Consider the following 19,156-nt stretch of genomic DNA (forward strand, 5'->3'; position numbering starts at 1 on the left):
GAAGGGAGGGTATAGTATGCCTCACCAAATAGCAAGGCAGCTAGGCTATGGGCCCATTCTTCCTTGGGCCAGCCTTTGCAGTGAGCCATTTGCTTGAAAACACAGAGGAATGCTTCCACACTGTCAGCAGGCCCCAGCTTTGAGAGTAGACATAGGGCTTCCTGACAAGGTTCAGGCACATGAGGGGGAAGAGGCCTGGTGATGGCTCTCTGTTGCAGCAGCTCTTGGGTTGTAGCTTGTAGTCCTCGAGCTAGCTCTTGGGTGATATGCTGCTGCTGTAGGTTGGCTTTGAGGAGGTGCTCTATGAGGGGTTCCATAATGAAGGGGGTGGTGGGGGTGCTGTGTTCAAATCTGATACTCCACAAGTGTAACGAGATGCTTAGGCCAAGAAAAAATAATTGTTTGTTTCCTATTACATCTTGAAAAAAAATAGGGTAGGTAGGTAGGTCTTTTTAATTTATTTATTTTTTTATCACACAAAATACCGGGTAGGTAGGTTTTTTGTTTTTTTTGTTTTTTTTTTAATAAATTTTAGGTGTGGGACAAACAGTGGCACATAGTGGGGAAGTGTCATTCTGTGACTCAACCATTCAGAACCAGGCCTAAGAAAACCAGTGAAGCTTGTGGAATACAGGATTCGGAGCCCATTGATAAAATATGGAGTGCTCGGACGCTTAAAGGAACTATAAACATAACAACTACAGCTGTACAGATGTATATGTACAGCTGATGTACACAAAATGGCACCCACAACAAGCAAACTTACCCCGTCTTCACAGAAACAAAAGCTCTGCCGCCCGCCATGAGCACTTGGAATGCATTATTTGTCACCTTTGTTGCCTCTACTTTTGCGTCCTCGTGTACTTTTAGTATTTTTGTTTTGATAGCTAACATTTTTTGAAACTCCGGCTTCCGTTTACATTCAAATGTCAGTGCCCGCAAGCCAAAATTGCTGAGCAGGCTTTCCAACGTGACTTCCATCGTGATATCGATACCGCCGTTAGCCTGGGCGCTGTGTGTGTATACTGTTTGCATGACTCGTGCAGCGGAGGATGATGTTCGTAGAGTTCTTTTACAGTTGAAAACTTATAAAATGAACTTATTGTCTTACAATCTTCCGTGTGGTCGCAACCGATCACGGTAATCGAGAACACTTCGTTGGCCGCCATGATGCCTAGCGTTGTGTACAACACAAGCCGGAGTTTCCCGGAAAGAGGTCATGACGTCAGATTGAGGCCGTGAGAAATCAATGAGTGTTTCTTGTCCGATATATGCGTTTTAGAATTAGTCACTTGTCAGATCGACAATATTATCCAAATCGTAATGCAGATATTTTTTTTTTTCAAAATTTATTGTTGGTCGGCGAAAATACATTTTTTTTTTAAACATCTAACAAAAAAGTCTAGGGTCGGGGCATTTTTTAAACGGTCGGTCGGGTAACCGGAAACAAACAATTATTTTTTCTTGGCCTTAGTGAGGCAGAACACAGACACTTACCCAGAGGCTTTGGTGAAAAAGTGCTGTTGTATTTCTGAAAGGGGAAGGAGATGTGATGTTGAAGCAGGTTTGTTGTGCTGCTACTGGTATGTGAGGTATTGGTCGGGCTGTAGGCCGCAGGAAGGCCACAGAGCGCTGGAGGGTGCATTGAGGTTCTTTAGTCCCTTGCTAAAGGAAGTAGGAATTTCGGTGGTGCTCTCAACAGTGCTTAAGTGTTGCCATCTTCCTTGCTTTCAATGTCATCTTCGTGGCGTGGGAGAAGAGGAGGAGGGAGTTGCATGAGCTTTGCAGCTGTGCTGACACTCAACTGAACTGTGTGGGTGTAGGCAGCGTTGTCTTACACTCCCACGAGTTCTGTAGGAGGGTAAAGAGGTGCTGCTTCAACTGGGACTGTTTATATGGCTCCGCCCCATGGCTACGCAACACTCTGCTCTCCAAAACATTGGTGCTGAAGGGAAGCTGTCTGTTCAGCACCAGTGGCGCAGTGAGGTAAGGAGCAATAAATGGGCTGCATGAGGTGCCGCCGTTACACTTGATAAACCGTATGCCAGCTTGAGAGGCATCTGTTTTCTTAATATCATTACTAGTGATGTGCTGATCTTAAAATTGGATTTCTCCAGTAGAGCTATGAGGCATTTCATCAGAACAATTAAAACACGGTTGTGGTGGATACAGAAACCCAGTGTTTGAAGGCCTGTCATCCTTAGCAGGCCGAGAAGAACCATTACCAATGTGAAGCAATGAGACCCAACTCAAAATGGCAGAAAAAGGGCAGAATTTCCCCTATAAAAAGGGCATGCATTGTTTAAATGATCTTGTTTGCAAAGCACTGCACAAACTCTGAAGACCTAGATATTCCATTTTCTGAGGTGGCACCAAAATGTTCTTAGTGTGATTAATTCTGAAAGGTTCATGAGGTTTTTGTGCCATGCTGTGCCTGATTCATTATGGAAAAGGAGTGCAAATAGTCATCTACATGAGCAGATATTCTGAGACTTTTATATGTAAGTGGGATCAAAGCTGTGTGCGTGCGCTAACTTAAACCCTGATGCCAATACTGAGCCTGAATGGGACTGTTAAGATATTCATAGGCAATGTCTTGCTAAACAGGCCTGAGATACAGTGCTTACTGTGAGCAGAGGAAAAGCTTATATAAAAATAAAAAAAAAAGGCTAATGGTTCTAGTACATAAGATGGCTGGGGGTTGGCTACCCACTTTATTTCTGCATTTTTTTTTTTGCAATTGTGAGTGAATTTTGACATCCATCACCATCTGTGATCACCCAGACTGTGCAGTAGGGGCAAGCAGAAATCTAATGCTTCCATTTTTGAGGTCCCATTTCTTGTACATGGTGTGTTTGTGGGGTTCATGGCAGCACTGAAGAAATTAACCTTCTGTTATTCAGTCTAGGTAACCCTTACCTAACAATGATGAGGCCCTGTGTCATGCAATCATGCAGGTTCTGCTCAACACCTGTGTTTACAGACCTTTTCATACTGACATTTTGCAGTCATCTGTCAGGTCAAAATAGAAAGAGGTTTTCTTCAAGAGCTAGCTGTCCAGGATGTCTGCACTACAAACAGTGTGGCTTTTGTGGTTTTGCAATCATCCCTATGATTGTCCCAAAGACATTGGTCCTTCTGTGATCCCCCTCTGTCACCAAATATTGGTTGCTTTATCAACAAAAAAATACATTAGGAGATTCCACATACAAAATTATTTTTTTCTTCTCCTTCCATTAGGGATCTCCACAGCGGATCTGTTCCACATAGGTTTTACACTGGATGCCCTTCTTGACGTAACCCTCCCCAATCTATCCAGGCTTGGGACCGGCACGAAGTATGCACTGGCTTGTACAATCCCAGTGGCTGGGAATTTTACCTAATCTGCATGTCTTTGAACTGTGGAGGAAACCAGAGCACCTGGAGGAAATCCACACAGGCATTGTCAGCCATGGGGTTTGAACCCAGAACCTTCTTGCTGTGAGGCAACAGTGCTAACCATTGCACCATCATGCCACCCTATACATCCATAATGACTAACTAGGAAAAATCTGTGACTAAAAAGACCCTCTTGCATGCATTCTTGGATGGTTGGTCTTTTGGCAAAGCAGCAGCACTCCATAATCGCTCTCAAATCTCCACTAGCATAGCATTGCAGTGAGCCCAGTATGTGAGAAGAAATCATATATAAATCTATTCCAGTACTTCCTTTGCAATCTTATTCATAACACAGGATTATCTAGAAGAGTGTGTTTTAGCGGTTTGTGCTGGATCAGGGACCAGGGTTAAATAGGAAATGATAGCTGGGTCTCAAAAGCAATAACAAAAATAAAGACGTTTTTGTGCTTTGGTCATGGGCACTCTATGTAATCACAGACAAGACCTGGGGATGTAATCATTTATAGCATTTCGCATATGAAAAATACAATCAAGTCTCATTTGCATCTCATTATCTGTAGCCGCTTTATCCTGCTCTACAGGGTCGCAGGCAAGCTGGAGCCTATCCCAGCTGACTACAGGCGAAAGGCGGGGTACACCCTGGACAAGTTGCCAGGTCATCACAGGGCTGACACATAGACACAGACAACCATTCACATTCACACCTACGGTCAATTTATGCCGCTTTTCCACTACCAACGCGGCTGAGTCGGGCTGAGCCGTGCCGTGCTGAGTTGGGCTGAGTCGAGCTGAGCGGGGCTGTTGGAGTTGCATTTCGACTACAACCGCGCTGAACCGTGCTGGCTGGAAGTGGGTGGACACGTTGGGTGGAGTTAGCGAAAGTGGGTGGAAGTCACGTGATGTCGTTAGGCGGCGCAAACAGTGACATCAGTGAGCTTTTAAGCGGTAGTCTCACGCCCCGGATAGTAAACAATAAACATGGAGGACATGGAGTCGTTAGTGTTGCTGGTCTTGGTGCTGTGGCTTGTTGTCACCGACAACGCCAACAGATACTGGCAAGAGCGTATAGATGAGGCGAGGCGCATAAGGCTTCAGAAATTCTCGTAATTCTTCTTCTTCCGGGTTTACAGTGTTTACAGATCCCAGCGTGCTCGCGGGGCGTGTGTGGGCATGTGAGGACACTCCTCCTCACCAATCAGTGCACAGGGGAGTGTCTCCTCACGCCCCTAGCTCCACTCGGCTCGGTTTGGCTCGCTTCAGCCCCACTCCAAAACCGTGCGAGTTTTGGGTGCTAAGCAGGGCTGAAGCGAGCTGAGTCGTGCTGCTCTAAGGTACTCGAAACGCGAGCCGTGTCGGGCTGAAGTGAGCTGAAAAAGGGTAGTGGAAAAGGGCCATTAGAGTCACCAGTTAACCTAACCTGCATGTCTTTGGACTGTGGGGGAAACCGGAGCACCCGGAGGAAACCCACGCGGACACGGGGAGAACATGCAAACTCCACACAGAAAGGCCCTCGCCGGCCACGGGGCTTGAACCTGGACCTTCTTGCTGTGAGGCGACAGCGCTAACCACTACACCACCGTGCCGCTCCTACAATCTAGTCATTCTGCATTATGCACTAATATAACTGAAAATGTATTACTTATTGTAGCGTATGTATCTTTTGTATTTAAAAAAAAAAAAAAAGTATATTGTGCTATTGATCGACATTTTGTTGATTTCTAAGTTGAGTTTCTTCATTTTATAAGCCAGGAGAACAGAAACAGTAAAGGTAAATTCCCCTCACTTAGAATAGCAATGCAAAACTACTGTTTAAAAATAAGACTGCTGCTACAACATTTAGACCAAGATAATGACTATCTTGTGTGCAAAGCTACCAACCAGGCTTTTACGTTACTGATCTTGCTGTTGTGGCTTTAAATGAAGCTCTCCCAGGAACACGGCAGCAGCAACCTATTTAGAGCTCTTTCGTGCTTATTCTGGCTCACACAGAAATCACCTGGTAAAATGATTTTCACCCCAGTGAAGCAGTCCTCATATTCAGAACCCATATGGGGTCAACAGACATTTAGTGTCTTCCCACTGTCTTTGCCTCACAGCCCTCATAGGGTCATGTTGCTGAGCTTTCACTTCTCACACACAACGATGAAATGCTGATGGGTTCTTCCAGTTTACTGGGTGCAAAAGTGTATTGGTTAAGAGGGGCCATTCTTACTCACTTTTACTGCTTTTTATATAACGCTTATCTCTGTCCATCCTGTGTTCTTGTTCTGTCCATATGGTAGGTTTTTAAGGTGAAGGCTGTTCAGCTAGCTGAGAAGCTGCTTCCTGCCTTCAACACACCTACAGGCATCCCGTGGGCCATGGTCAACCTCAAGAGGTAATTCTGCCTTCATTAAGCTTGTTTGTTTCTCCCCAACTTTTTAAAAAATTTGACTCCGTATTTTCTGTCCACCTCTTCATCTCTCTGCCCCCTGTACCTCCAGTTTAGTCACTAAGTCAAAATCCCTTCCACGCCAGGATCTGGTCTTCCCAGGTAGTCTCGTGCCCAGTACTAACCAGCTCTTTTGAGCCGCATGGGTGCGGCGCCGATCTCCGTTTCCATAGCCCTCAGCCTCTCGCCTATACAGCAAGGGTTATAGTGGGGGGGTGCTGGTCTTCTGGTAACCGCGAGAGTTTGACTTCCCCAGTCGCATCTGTATTGCATTGTGCCTTGCCGGATGGCAGTAGGTACCATTTTTATGATGGTCTCTGCTAGGAGTAGAGCTCACGAGCTCCCGGTCGAGAGGTGGACACACTAACCACTAGGCTGTCCGTCCGGCTGCCTTCCTGTGCGTTAACGCAGCTGTCTACATCATTTCCTTTGCACTGAGCAGGATGGAAAATACACAGTGAATCTATTGAATCTACACATCATTTATCAAATGCGCATTAGGCTTTGGGTAGAAGAAAGCTTAATCAAACAGACTTACAAAGCTTTTGTAAATTGAGTGTTTCAAGGAAATTCAGGCTACGGACCTGCACAGTATGTCTAATCCTGATAATATAAAAGGTTTATATTCTATTAATCCCTGTCCACCCATCCACTACTGACAAGCAACTCATCAGACACAAATGCATTCATGTTGTTCCTAATTAGGATGTGATGAGCATACTGTGAATGAGTAAAGAATACAGGAAGAGAGGCTTGCTGGATCCTCCAAGAATGCAGCTGACAGCTTTACATTTACAGCATTTGGCAGACATCTTCTATTCAAAGCCATGTGCTTTTTATAATCTTTGTCAAAAATGTATCTTCATGCTAAAACACGTACACCAGGGTCTAGGAATATCATTATTCAAAGAAATAGTACATGTTTAATTAAAAAAAAAAATTTACGACTAGGATTATTATTAATAATTTTATTATTATTGTTATTTTTAGTAGTTCAGATAGGCAGCTTGGTCAAGTGATGAGTAAAGTGTAAACTTGTTTCAATGCATCTGTATGGAATAAAGGCAAGTAATTCTCTTGAAGGTAATTTAGGTTTTATGCTGTTTACCTGTTCCCCTCATTTTGTTCATGTCTTCTGTCTCAGTGGTGTGGGCCGTAACTGGGGCTGGGCCTCGGCTGGGAGCAGCATCTTGGCTGAGTTTGGAACGCTGCACATGGAGTTTGTGCACCTTACATATCTGACTGGGAATCCTGCTTATTATCAAAAGGTGTGTTTAAAATGTGCATTACTTTGTGGATGACTCTACTCTTCGAACAACACTTCATGCTTTACTTTTTATAATCAGGTGATGCATATCCGGAAACTGCTGGCGAAAATGGACAGGCCTAATGGCCTCTACCCGAACTACCTGAACCCTCGCACAGGTCGCTGGGGCCAGCGTGAGTAACCTTTGCTTCCTGAATTTCTCGCATTATTCTCTGTAGAAAAATACAAACCAGAGCAAGGATTCTTTGTTGTGTGTTTGTTTGGGTTTTTTTTTTTTAAGAATATCAGTAATCAGTGTTTGATGCTGACTTTTCAGTTGTTACCAGGCTTAGCAACTAGGCATCAGTTTTGGTTGTTGAAAACGACAATATGGTTATCATATTTGAAGCATTTAAAATACTCTGTAATTTTGTAATGTCATATGAAACACTAACAAAAGCCTTTAAGCTTGTATTTGTTTTAACAGCTACTTTCCCATTTCAGTCATGTTTCCTTATTAAAAATATGGTGGTAGAATTCTCAGAGGTTGAGTTAACTGAGAATTTCCCACTATTTTTTTTTTTCTTAAATTTAAAAACACTGATGGAAAATTCTGAAATTTAGGTTTGAACAGTATGCGTCCTCTGCCATAGACATAGAACATCAAAACGTTTCTAATAGCACTTTACCAGCAGAAAAATCCCTTTGCATATGCTCATTTAGCACCAGTGATGGAGCTGTGCACTTCCATGTTGATGAATAGAAAAACTTTTTGCTTTAGTAGCATTTCAACAGTTAAGGTGAGATAGTGACAGCAGATACAGCTCACAGTCATTGCTGCGTTTCTAATTGCAAAATAATTTCTGCATTCATTGGGCTTTTACTCCTTTTCCATTGATGTGCTTGTGAGAAAGAAATGTCTCTGTGCTATTCGCTAGAATGAGGGTGTGCATTTTAAGAGGCAGCATGTATGTCTGTCGCCAGTATTTTTTGAGTCTGAGTACTCAAAAACCACAGACAATAAAAGCCTAAAACATGTGGCTGTACCCTCTTTATTTCAATGGACAGATCAAACATCTGTTGTCCAGTGCAATTTTTATTATTTTATTTATTTAGACAATCTTATAAAAGCCAGCATTTGGACAAATTCAGAAAAACTAGCAGTGTGTGTGTGGGACCTGCTCAGAAAGGACTCAATTGTTCAATTGGCAAATAGAAAAAAAATCCTTGGATGAAAATAGACTATGATGGAATTTTTACATCCTTGTCTGTCAGTGTGGGAGAAAACGATGTACTGTCATACAACCTCTGCGTATAATGATTGTTTAATGTGTGTTAAAAATTTATTTATATATACTGTGTGTGTGTATACACGTACATATACACGTGTGTGTGTGCTGGACACCTTCCTCACCCCAGCTGCGCCTCGAGATCCTATCCATGAATATCACAAACGGGATCGGTGACAAGGGGCAGCCTTGGCGGAGTCCAACACCCACCAGGAACGTGTTTGAGTTTGTGCTGTGCATTTTGGTTGTACAAGGATTGGATGGCTCGTAGCAACGGCCTCGATACCCCATGCTCCTGCAATGCCCCCCAAAAGAGCCCCTGGGGGACACTGTTGTAAGCCTTTTCCAAATCTACAAAACACATGTACATGCTGGTCATACTCCCATGACATCCTCCCCCCCCCCCCAAAAAAAAAAAAAAGAGCTGGTCCATTGTTGCACGGCCAGGACGGAATCCGCATTGCTTCTCCTGAATCTGAGGTTCAACAATTGGTCATAGCCTCCTTTCCAGCACCCTGGAATAAACTTTCCTGAGGAGGCTGAGCAGTGTGATACCCCTGTAATTGGTGCATACTCTCCGGTTCCCATTTTTGAAAAGAGGAACCACCCTGGTCTGCCACCCCACAGGCACTGTACCCGACCTCCACATGACATTGAAGAGGCATATCAGCCAAGACAGCCCAACAATGCCCGGAGCCTTCAGCATCTCGGGGCAATTCTCCTCCACCCCTAGTGCCTTGCCACAGAGGAGCTTCTTGACTGCCTCAGTGACCTCCTGTCAAAGATATGGGTGAAGCTCCCCACCCCCCAGGTCCTCAGACTCCACCTCCTCCATGGAGGACGTGTAGGACGGGTTCAGGAGTTCCTCAAAGTGCTCCATCCACTACCCGACAATATCCCCAGTTCGGGTCAGCAGTTCTCCTCCCTGGCTGCACAGAGCCTGAGGCAAGCCCTGCTTCCCTTTCCTGAGTCATCAAATGGTTTGCCAGAACTTCCTTGAGGCCAACCGAAAGTCCTTCTCCATGGCCTCCCCGAACTCCTCCCACACCTGGGTTTTTGCTTCACCAACTGCTGAAGCTGCAGCCCTTCTGGCCTCCCAGTACCTGCTTGCTACCTCAAGGGACCCATGGGCCAACCAAACCCTAAAGGCCTCTTTCTTCAGCTTGACTGCTGCCTTCACTGCTGGTGTCCACTAGCAGGTTCTTAGGTTACCGCCACGACGACCTTTCAGCCACAGCTCCTGCCAGCCGCCTCTACAATGGAGGCTTTGAACATGGTCCATTCAGATTCTATGTCCCCAACCTCCCCCGGGATGCACGAAAAGCTCTTCTAGAGGTGGGAATTGGAAGACCTCACGAACAGAGGACTCCACTAGACGTTCCCAGTTCACCCTAACTACACGCTTGGGTGTGCCAGGTCTGTTCGGCAGCCTCCCCCGCCATCTGATCCAACTCCCCACCTGGTGGTGAATACAAAGATTCACAATAAAACCTTCATTATAGGGTGGCACGGTGGTGTGGTTGTTAGCACCATCACCTCACAGAAAGAAGGTTTTGGGCTCGAGCCCCATGGCCGACAGAGGCCTTTCTGTGTGGAGTTTGCATGTTCTCATGATGTCTGTGGGTTTCCTCCTACAGTCCAAAGACATACAGATTAGTTCAGTTGGCTGTGCTAAATTGCCCATAGGTGTGTATGTGTATGGCTGTTTATCTCTGTGTTGGCCCTGTGATGGATTTGTGACATCAGTTCACCTCTCACCTGATGTCAGCTGGAATTGACTTCAGCTTCCCTGTGACCCACAATGGATAAGCAGTTTAGAAAATGAAATGAAAAAAGAAAATGAACATTTATTATGCACATTATCTTTCTGAATAGTGGTGTTTATAAAGCCGTGAATTGGTTTACCGGTTCATGTAGTCTGCACTTTATATCTTTTGGCTTCCCCTTCTTGTTCTAAATGATGTATTTTCTCAAACATGCAAACTCATTTTGTCACTAATGAATACAGTACCAGTCAAAAGTTTGGACACACTTACTCGTTCATAGGTTTTTCTGTATTTTGACTATTTTCTCCATTGTAGAACAATACTGAAGACATCAAAAATATTAAATAACACATGGAACATATATGAAATTATGGTAAACAAAAGTTTCATATTTTAGATTCTTCAAAGTTGCCATCATTTAAGAACGATATTCAATTAACTCGGTGACGACGACTTCTTTTCAATTAAGAGGTGTGTCTTGTCAAAAGTTAATTAGTGCAATTTCTTGCCGCCTAAAGCCTGGCCCACACGGGTGACTTCTCGTTGCAAGCGTATTGCGATTTTTGGATGCAAGTTTCCCCTCTCAGGTAGCTGCGTGTGCGCGTTATCTGCGACCAGTGGACGATTTAGGGAGGGGGATGCAAGTTACGTGGAAACCACATGACTACTTCGCGGGTGGGGATTGGCTTAGCCTTTGGAGGTGATCGCTTTATCACAAAGACACACATGCGGTGATATCTCTGCAACAAGTGAGCGACTGGCGCTTTTTTTGGGGGGGGGGTCACAGACTATCAAGCGCGTTTGATACCAGCGATCTGCCGCAAGCAACAAAAAATCACCGTCGCAAATATTCGCACACGAAGCAATTTTTCACTTGCATCAAAAAGTTGCACGACCAAGCAACGGAAAATCGCCCGTATGCACCGGGCTTTAAGGTGTTTGAGATCAAATAATAAAAATACAGTAAATAGCCCCAACTCCACAACTATAGTAATCCATATTATGTCAAGAACCGCATGAGGGCAATTCCATGTAAATGTCAACCTCACCATGCAAAAATAAAGCAACATGTAATACATCAAAACCACTCCCAGAGATATCACCTAGGCCTGTATTTTACAGATGTGAATAAGTTGAACCAATTTGTAACCAACCTAATAGGTCACTGTCAGTCTTTCTTTCTTATAATGTAAACCCCAAGCTAAAATCAACTTTGATCATGTACAATTCTATATTATTGCCACAAGCCACAGAAATGTATGCTAAAATCCACAAAACAGCAAAACAATAGCCATCCTAAATATTATTTAAGAACTTTGATAGTTTTAGCTGATATTTAGAGAGTTTTTCAAAGGGTTATGGTGGTTAAATTGCTGATTTTCTAAACATATGCCATGTCTATTTCAGACGCGTCACATCCATAACGGAATTTCGTCACATCCATAACGCTGACTTTTCCTTCCGAAACTCTGCATGAAATACAAAATATTTTAAACAAAGATTTTTTTAATATTCACCCTGGACCCCTCTATCAAATGGATATCTCCATTTCGACATTAGGTTTACAATTTCACAGAGTTTGATAAAAATGTACAGTCACCCAAGAAAAGTGATACTTTTTCTGTCACATCCATAACGCATCTTTTATTGGCATTTTCTGGCATGCCCTAGATGTACTATGGGAATTGTTCTTGTTCTATCACTTCTCCAGTATGGTACAGCCTTAAAATATGTAACACCTGTTTAAATACTGGGAGACAATAAAACATGCACTGGGTCATTTGTTGCCATTTTGAGTTCAAGTGTCACGTCCATAACGCTGGAATTGCTCATGACTAAGTAAAGAGAAACGACATCCATCATTACTTTAAGACTTTTTTTTTACTTTTAATTAATAAAAATTTAAGAAAAACTATTGACTTGGGTGTGTCCAAACTTTTGACTGGTGCTGTATATATTGTACATGGCTTGCATTATAATTTCCTGCTGCATTTAAAGACACCAGGATGCTTCACCTCCCACACTTTGACAAAGTGCTTTACTTCTGTTGCCTGCAGAAAACAGCATGTGGCCTCATTAAAACGTGTACAAATGGTTTTATTTGGTCCAGACTATACAGCAGTGTATTTTTATATAATTGTAGGCAGATCAGAGTTGTGCCAATTTTGTTATTTTTAAATTATTGTTTGAAATGCAAGCGCTCACCATGGGGTAAATCGCTGACTAAAAATACCTGCCAAATGCCTGAACCTGGCTGCTGGGGTCGGCTGTTAACCTTGAGCCCCGAGTGCCAGGTTGTGAAAATGTTCTTGAACCATCCTAATTATGCTGCAAAACCATAACACACCAGATATCATATTCTGTATTATTACTTAGATATTTGCACTAAAATATTGTGCGCGCCTGCATGCATACTTGCGTATGTGTTCGTTTCCCCAGCCTAGGGTTTTTTTGTTTGCATCCCCTCACACTAGGCGATGCGTACCGTACCCAAGTGCGTTTGACCCCTGTTGGACTGTGAAGTAAATTTTCTGTTCTCCCCTTGAATTAAGATGCAAACAGGCACAAACCTGGAGAAGAGAAGGTTTTATTGAGACTTCAGGATCATACCCAGGTGTTGCCCTTATAAGCGCTTGTTCAGTGCTCACACTCTTTCTACTTCCAGGCTTCTCGCCCTTCCAGCCTTCTCCCTCACAAAACACTTTATACTAAAGTTCTTCACCCCAAAGTTGTAACAAAGATAAGGATGTTACTGTGGGCCTTTGAAGCCTCAAATGCACGCCATCTTTTACAACACCCACCATCCTATCTGTTCAGTGCGATAGGTTTTACCCCTTATCTGTGACCTGAGCTTGTAAATATGTTTTAGGACTCTGATTTTAACAAATTGTTGGTCCAGGGGCACACTTTCCATCAGGCAGACAATTATACCAGGTCTAAAATAATGAAGATCTCAGAAAACCCCCTTAACCGTTCTTCAATCCTGGTTCAATTGACTAGTTTGATTGTTGTATATCGTACTTGAGTATGGTTCATCTGGACCACTTGGAGGAGGTGCGCACAGGTGCGGTTCTGTTGGGCCTGTGCACAGTGTGATAGCTCACCGGGCTCAAGCACAAAACTTGAATATGGTGTCAAAATTAGTCAGCGGAAACAAACATTTTGTACTTTTCAATTCATTCAAGTGTTTGGGTTAATAATGAGTTCTTAACTTCTTGATGACTGTGAATTGTAGTCAGCAAATAAAGCTGCAAATTCCTCCAACATCTGCTGCCTCTGTAAAAAATCGTCTTGTTTTTGCAGCAAAATTTGTTGACTTGCATAACTGATGAACCTGCATGGCATGTGAAAGGGCCGTGCCCAGAATGACTCCAAATAATCCAGAATGTAAAAAGAGTCATCAAACAAACAAACAAATCCATTATGCTGTGCAAGAGTGCTTTTCTTCAGCACTGAAAGTCACATCATGGTGATGTAAGCATATTCAGGCGCGAAACGATAAGCCCAGTGTGAGCATGGAGAGGGTGGCAATCACTCTCTGGCACAGTTCAAGGCAACCATACCTAGTGTGAGTACACCTTTAATGGACATTTACTTTGAATGGTCAATCACAGAAGAAGAGGATCTCTCTCTCTCTCTGCACACTTTGGCCAGCTGGACGTTCACATCCTCTCCTTCCACTTCGGTCCTCATGACATTAATTTCATACATTTTTCTTCAGTGGGTGAGAGGGTGAATACACCCTGAATGATGAATGGTAGTCCATACCAGGGCAACATTCACACATTCATTTACACATCTATACATTCGTTTACCTACCTGTATGTTTATGGGAAGCGGGAGGGAAACCGGAGAGCCTGGAGGAAACGCACACGGACATGGGGTGAACGTTAACAGAATCTCCATACAGACATTAATCGGAGCTCAGGGGACACTGGAGCTGTGAAGCAGAATCGCTGCCCACAGCATTACCATGTTACCCATTTTTCTGTACATCCAAGCTTTAAATCCAAGAGGTTAATAGTTAACTATTTTTCATAAATGAAAGTTGCTGCATAGACTAACACCAGAAACGGAGGATGATATAAAGAGAAGCATGTTGACCGAAAAGACCACATTTCTGTGTGTGTGTGTGAGAGAGAGAATTCTAATTCCTGCCTGAAAAAGCAGCCTCGTGTGTCATTTATTCTTTCAGTACTCATATTTCTACCCTCACTCTCATCTGACTCAATGCTCCCTGACTATCTCTAAATGGTTTCTGAATTTCTCTCCTCGTTCTTTCCATGTTCCACAGATTAAAAAAAAAACCACACGCACATTACCCACTACACAAGATAAAATCTGTAAAACATTCAAAAGCCTATGGCTACATCCACATGACAACGGCAACGAGATTTTTTTTTTTTTTAAATATCGCGTCCACATGGGCAACGGATCAGTAAAATATCAGGTTCATATGGCAACGCTTGCTGAAAACGATGCAATACACATGCCACACCACTACGTGCGCTGTAAGACGGTCCCATCGGAGACACCAGAACAATAGAAGTAGACGCATGCACATAAACCCCTTCTTCTGTAGCATTAGCCGCATAAAGTTTTGATTATTAATCAGTAGCGTAAAACGAAAGACGCGGAAAGAGGAATGAACGGGAGTAGATGGAAGCCGGTACGCCAACATTCTGATATCAGAGATGCCTACTAGTACGGATTGGCTGTATTTTGTACGGAAAAGTTACGTAAATACGATGTTACGGCAAACAGTGTTATTCTGTACGGAATTATAAAGTCTTAAATTCCAGTGAGTTGTTTTTAAATGTCCAAGCGACTTTTTCAATCCATACGTGATTCACGGCTATTTATTTTTACGACAACCACACATCCTGTGTGTGACATGCGCAGATTCCGCACATGCTGTGTGTGACATGCGCAGATTCCGCACGTTTGCTCGCGCTATTTTCGATACGGTAGAATGGCCGTGCATTACACCCAGTCAAAAGGGCAATGGATACGTGCACTGCAAACTGTGTAGAACTGACATTACCATCACTCATGGTGGTCGCGATGACTGCACGCGGCATGTCAACTACAAAAAAAAACATATGGAGTATGCTGAAATGGTGAGTCAGGCGGAAAGTAAATCTGGGGGTATCCAGCAGTTTTTTACGAAATCTGTGGATGAAAAGACACGGAACGTGACGCGTGCTGAAGCGGTGATGGTTGACCTATGCTTGAAGTTGAACTTGCCAATTAGTGCCATGAAATGCGAGTTAAACTTATTCAGTTTCTTTTTACGTGTCTGATTTTTATTCACTGAAATATCAAACACTGGCTGTACTACTTTAATTCAAAGTCTTTTCAGTGTTGCAAGTGCAAATGTACATGCAGTATGATCAAAAACAGAATTTTATGATTAGTGCTGTTGGGATTGTGGCAAAAAATTGATCATTCCACTGTTTTAAATACAATTATAAATGTCATTTTATTCAATGTCTCTTCTGAAGCATTATGCTGAAGCATTTATATATTGGGACATTAAGATAACAATGTCGGACTCTCTTTGGCATGAAATAAGAAATTTTTTTAAAAATTTTATTAGAATCCATTAACAGGTAGAACATTTTGCCAGGCAATATAATATAATACTTTTGAGGAGTTACATTCAATACCAATGATTGGTAGTTAACCGTAATGTCTGCAAACAGGGAACACTATTGTATTTATAAAAATGTGATATATTGTATGCTCTAGAAATTTGAGTGGAAATTCAGTTGAGATGGCTGCTCGTGTTTTGTTTATTCAATTCACACAAAACAGTTTTTTAATAATTTAAATGTTAAACATATTGGTGTATATATACCTCTTTATAATGGAAATGTGCATAAATTAATGTTACTGAAAGTCATTCCAAAATACTGAAAAATGTTTTCAAGAATACTGAAATTCAAAATTTGGGGTAGGCATCTCTGTGATATCCTCCAGAATTCTTTAATGATCTGGAATAAATTGAATGCTACACGTTGATGGATTACTTTGTTCTTCTGCGCCCTTTTTGAGGAATGTATTGTCGGACTTAAACCAACATCTGAAGAGGTGAGATTGCTTTTTTTTTTTTTTTCTCCCCTATTTTTGCTGGCGGGATTGTTTTTGTTTTTGGAAAGCACACGGGCGGTGCGTGGTTTGATACTGCTTCTGCAGTGTTTGGACTAAAGACTCTGCCCTAAGGGCTATTCTCTCTCTCTCTCTCTCTCTCTCTCTCTCTCTCTCTCTCTCTCTCTGCGCGCACCATTACACAATAAATATTCACAGTGAAAATATTTTGTAAGCACGTAAGATTTTTTTCACTCTGGAACCCGTTCTCAAAAGATTTCGTTTTGGGGCACCCAAAACGCCGGTGCCGTGTGGACGCCAGGCCGAAACGATAAACAATTTTATCAGATTCACCTGAATCCGTTGCCATGTGGACAGGGCCTGTCTACAATTCCTACTTTTCCCTTGACTTTAGTGCTCATCCTTTAACTATTACTATTTGTCTGTTTTCTCGAATGTCTTTTCTCTACATCGCCTACATGCAGTACATAAAAAGTGGTTGTAATTAGCTTTTGAAAATGTTCACCATGCTCTTACACACCTACCTATTATGCAGTTGTGTTCATTTCTGAAAAGGAACTGTGTAATTGCTGTTTGTGTGTGGGTTTATGTGCACGCACAACCATTAGGTTTGAGAGAGTGAGTGGAAGAATGTTAATTCTCCCAAGTGTAGTTTGTGTAAATACCGGGTGCACTTAACAAGTGGTAAGAGGCCGCAAAGTGGGACAGTCCACCTTCACCCATGTGCACTCATCTCTCAGGAGCATTGCCATCTCCTGACAATGTTTCTTTTCTCCTGTATAACAATCCTCCTCTGCTTGTTCCGTGGTGTCATATTATCCCCCATTCACACTTACATACACCACATACACTCCTTGATTATGGGACCTGATAGTAGCATTAGCAGGTTGGTGTTGGGATGGTGTTAATGGGTGTTTCTCAGAGTCAAGGAAGTATCCTTATCAGGCCTCATTTCAAAGATGCCACGTCATCGAATCCCACCGAATGACTGTTCTGATGTCTAGGACCCTTTGAATTCTACCAAGAACTGACTCCTTCGTTCACATTTTCAAGGATGCATATGTGTATCCTTGGCATTCTTAAAGCACCCACAATCCTATGTGTGTGTACAAGGCAGGACCTTTTCAATACCGCACACCTGCCTAGTCTCTGATGGGCCTGATTTGGAAGAACCCGTCCTTGATGTTGAGAAACACCCAGTGTTTCCTCCGCCAGTCCTCTGTGACGAGAGCTGATTCTTGCACAGCACTGTTTTGTCTGCATATCTTATTTATTCTGAGTATCCTGAGCTTATCAATTGAGTTATTTACTGTCGGATGGCTTTAAAGATTAACAAAACTCAGAAATAATCTCCTTTATACTGACAGATGATATCCATACAAGACATGTTTGAGTGTTCACGTGTTCATACTTGTACCTGTATACTGTGTACAGATTTTATTTTAAAAGAAAAACCATGTCCCTGGGCGCTGACGTCTTGCTCTCTCCGAGGTTCAAATATCGCACTCTGCGAGTACAGATCGTGACGTCACCTACATGCTACGTGATTAGATTAGATTAGATTAGATAGATCTTTATTGATCCCTTTGGGAGGGTTCCCTCAGGGAAATTAAGATTCCAGCAGCATCATTACAGGATAAACAGACAATAGAAAATATAGAAAAAACTTCTAGATAAATTAAATTTTTACATCTACAAATATAAAAAGAATAAGATATGGGGAAGAGCGGGGGGGGCCCCAGCAGGAGAGATATTGCACTTTATATTGCACATTGTCCAGTATTGCTTATTGTTATGCTAGTCTACTGCTCCTTCCCGTCCTCTGTCCTCCTGTTACCCCGTCCTCCTCCCCCAGAGAGGAGTTGTACAGTCTGATGGCATGAGGGACAAAGGAGTTTAACACGCAGCCATGACTTACCGAGGCTAGCAGATCTCATCGACACATCGCTTCAAAATTATTGTAAATAACCCTGAAAATGCCGGGGTGTCAAGCATTTGGGTGTAAAAATAAGCCCGATCACTGATTACTTTGTGTGACATGCTTTTGTTTGTTTTTATTCACAGTGAAAAGCGATCATTTTAGACGGCAAGAATCATGTTACTATGGCAACAGGATTGTTTACGAGTATCCGTCACTACGGCATGCATGTTATCTAGCTGAGTGAGATTTAAACTTTATAAAAGTGAAGTCTGTTGATTCTCGTATTTTGTTACCAGTAAAAAAAAAAAAATCATATGGTTACAGAATTTCCGATTTAGATTTTTTGAATTGGAAGCCTTTGTCATGTACATCACAGCACAGTGAAATTCTTTCTCTGCACTTAACCCATCTGATGCAGTGAGAATGCATACACAGAGAGCAGTGGTGCTCTGGATTTTTTTTTTAAGAATTAGAAGCCTTTATTTATGGCACAGCCGGATATCCGGTTTCAGTGCAAATAGTTGTGGCCAGGTAAGTCTATTTTTAGCAGTATCATAAATTTTAAAATGGGGAAATTGCTATAAAACTTTCCTTTTAATTTAGACATTAGGTGGAGCACATCAGGGCACTGGCTGTGATGGGCAAACTGTGTTTATTTTTGGGTTTTGTTTGACTTAAATTTAAAGATATCTCACAGGAGGGTTTTGTATATTTGTCCTTAAAGAGAAACAAAATTCTTGATTTCACTGTGCTGAAATTTTTAAACATGCTTCATAATTTATTTTTAGAAGTTGATGTTTTCTTCAATACATGTTTACTTTTTTTCCATCCTTTCTCTTTATTAAGTTTCAGTCAGTGCTGTCATTATTTATAGCCATAACGCAGTTTAATTTTATAGCATTAAGAAATTATGATGATCCATTGAGATCACTGATGTGACTGTCATGCACACATTCCATTAGCATGTAACACAGTCTGCAGAGGCCTTTGATT

At 42.4% G+C, this 19,156-nt stretch overlaps 1 protein-coding gene across 4 annotated transcripts in view; it reads left to right on the plus strand.

The window, feature by feature from the left end:
• The window catches only part of man1a2 (mannosidase, alpha, class 1A, member 2), a 168,202-nt gene that overhangs the window by 134,592 nt on the left and 14,454 nt on the right, over positions 1-19,156 (plus strand). For all 4 annotated transcript variants that reach the window (XM_060929588.1, XM_060929589.1, XM_060929590.1 and 1 more), the window contains 3 exons: positions 5,682-5,776; positions 6,975-7,098; positions 7,177-7,270. In XM_060929588.1, coding sequence (XP_060785571.1) covers positions 5,682-5,776; positions 6,975-7,098; positions 7,177-7,270 — 313 coding nt within the window. The remainder of the gene's footprint in view (positions 1-5,681; positions 5,777-6,974; positions 7,099-7,176; positions 7,271-19,156) is intronic.

The sequence above is a fragment of the Neoarius graeffei genome, chromosome 9 (assembly GCF_027579695.1).
Source record: "Neoarius graeffei isolate fNeoGra1 chromosome 9, fNeoGra1.pri, whole genome shotgun sequence".
In the NCBI taxonomy this organism is placed as follows: domain Eukaryota; kingdom Metazoa; phylum Chordata; class Actinopteri; order Siluriformes; family Ariidae; genus Neoarius; species Neoarius graeffei.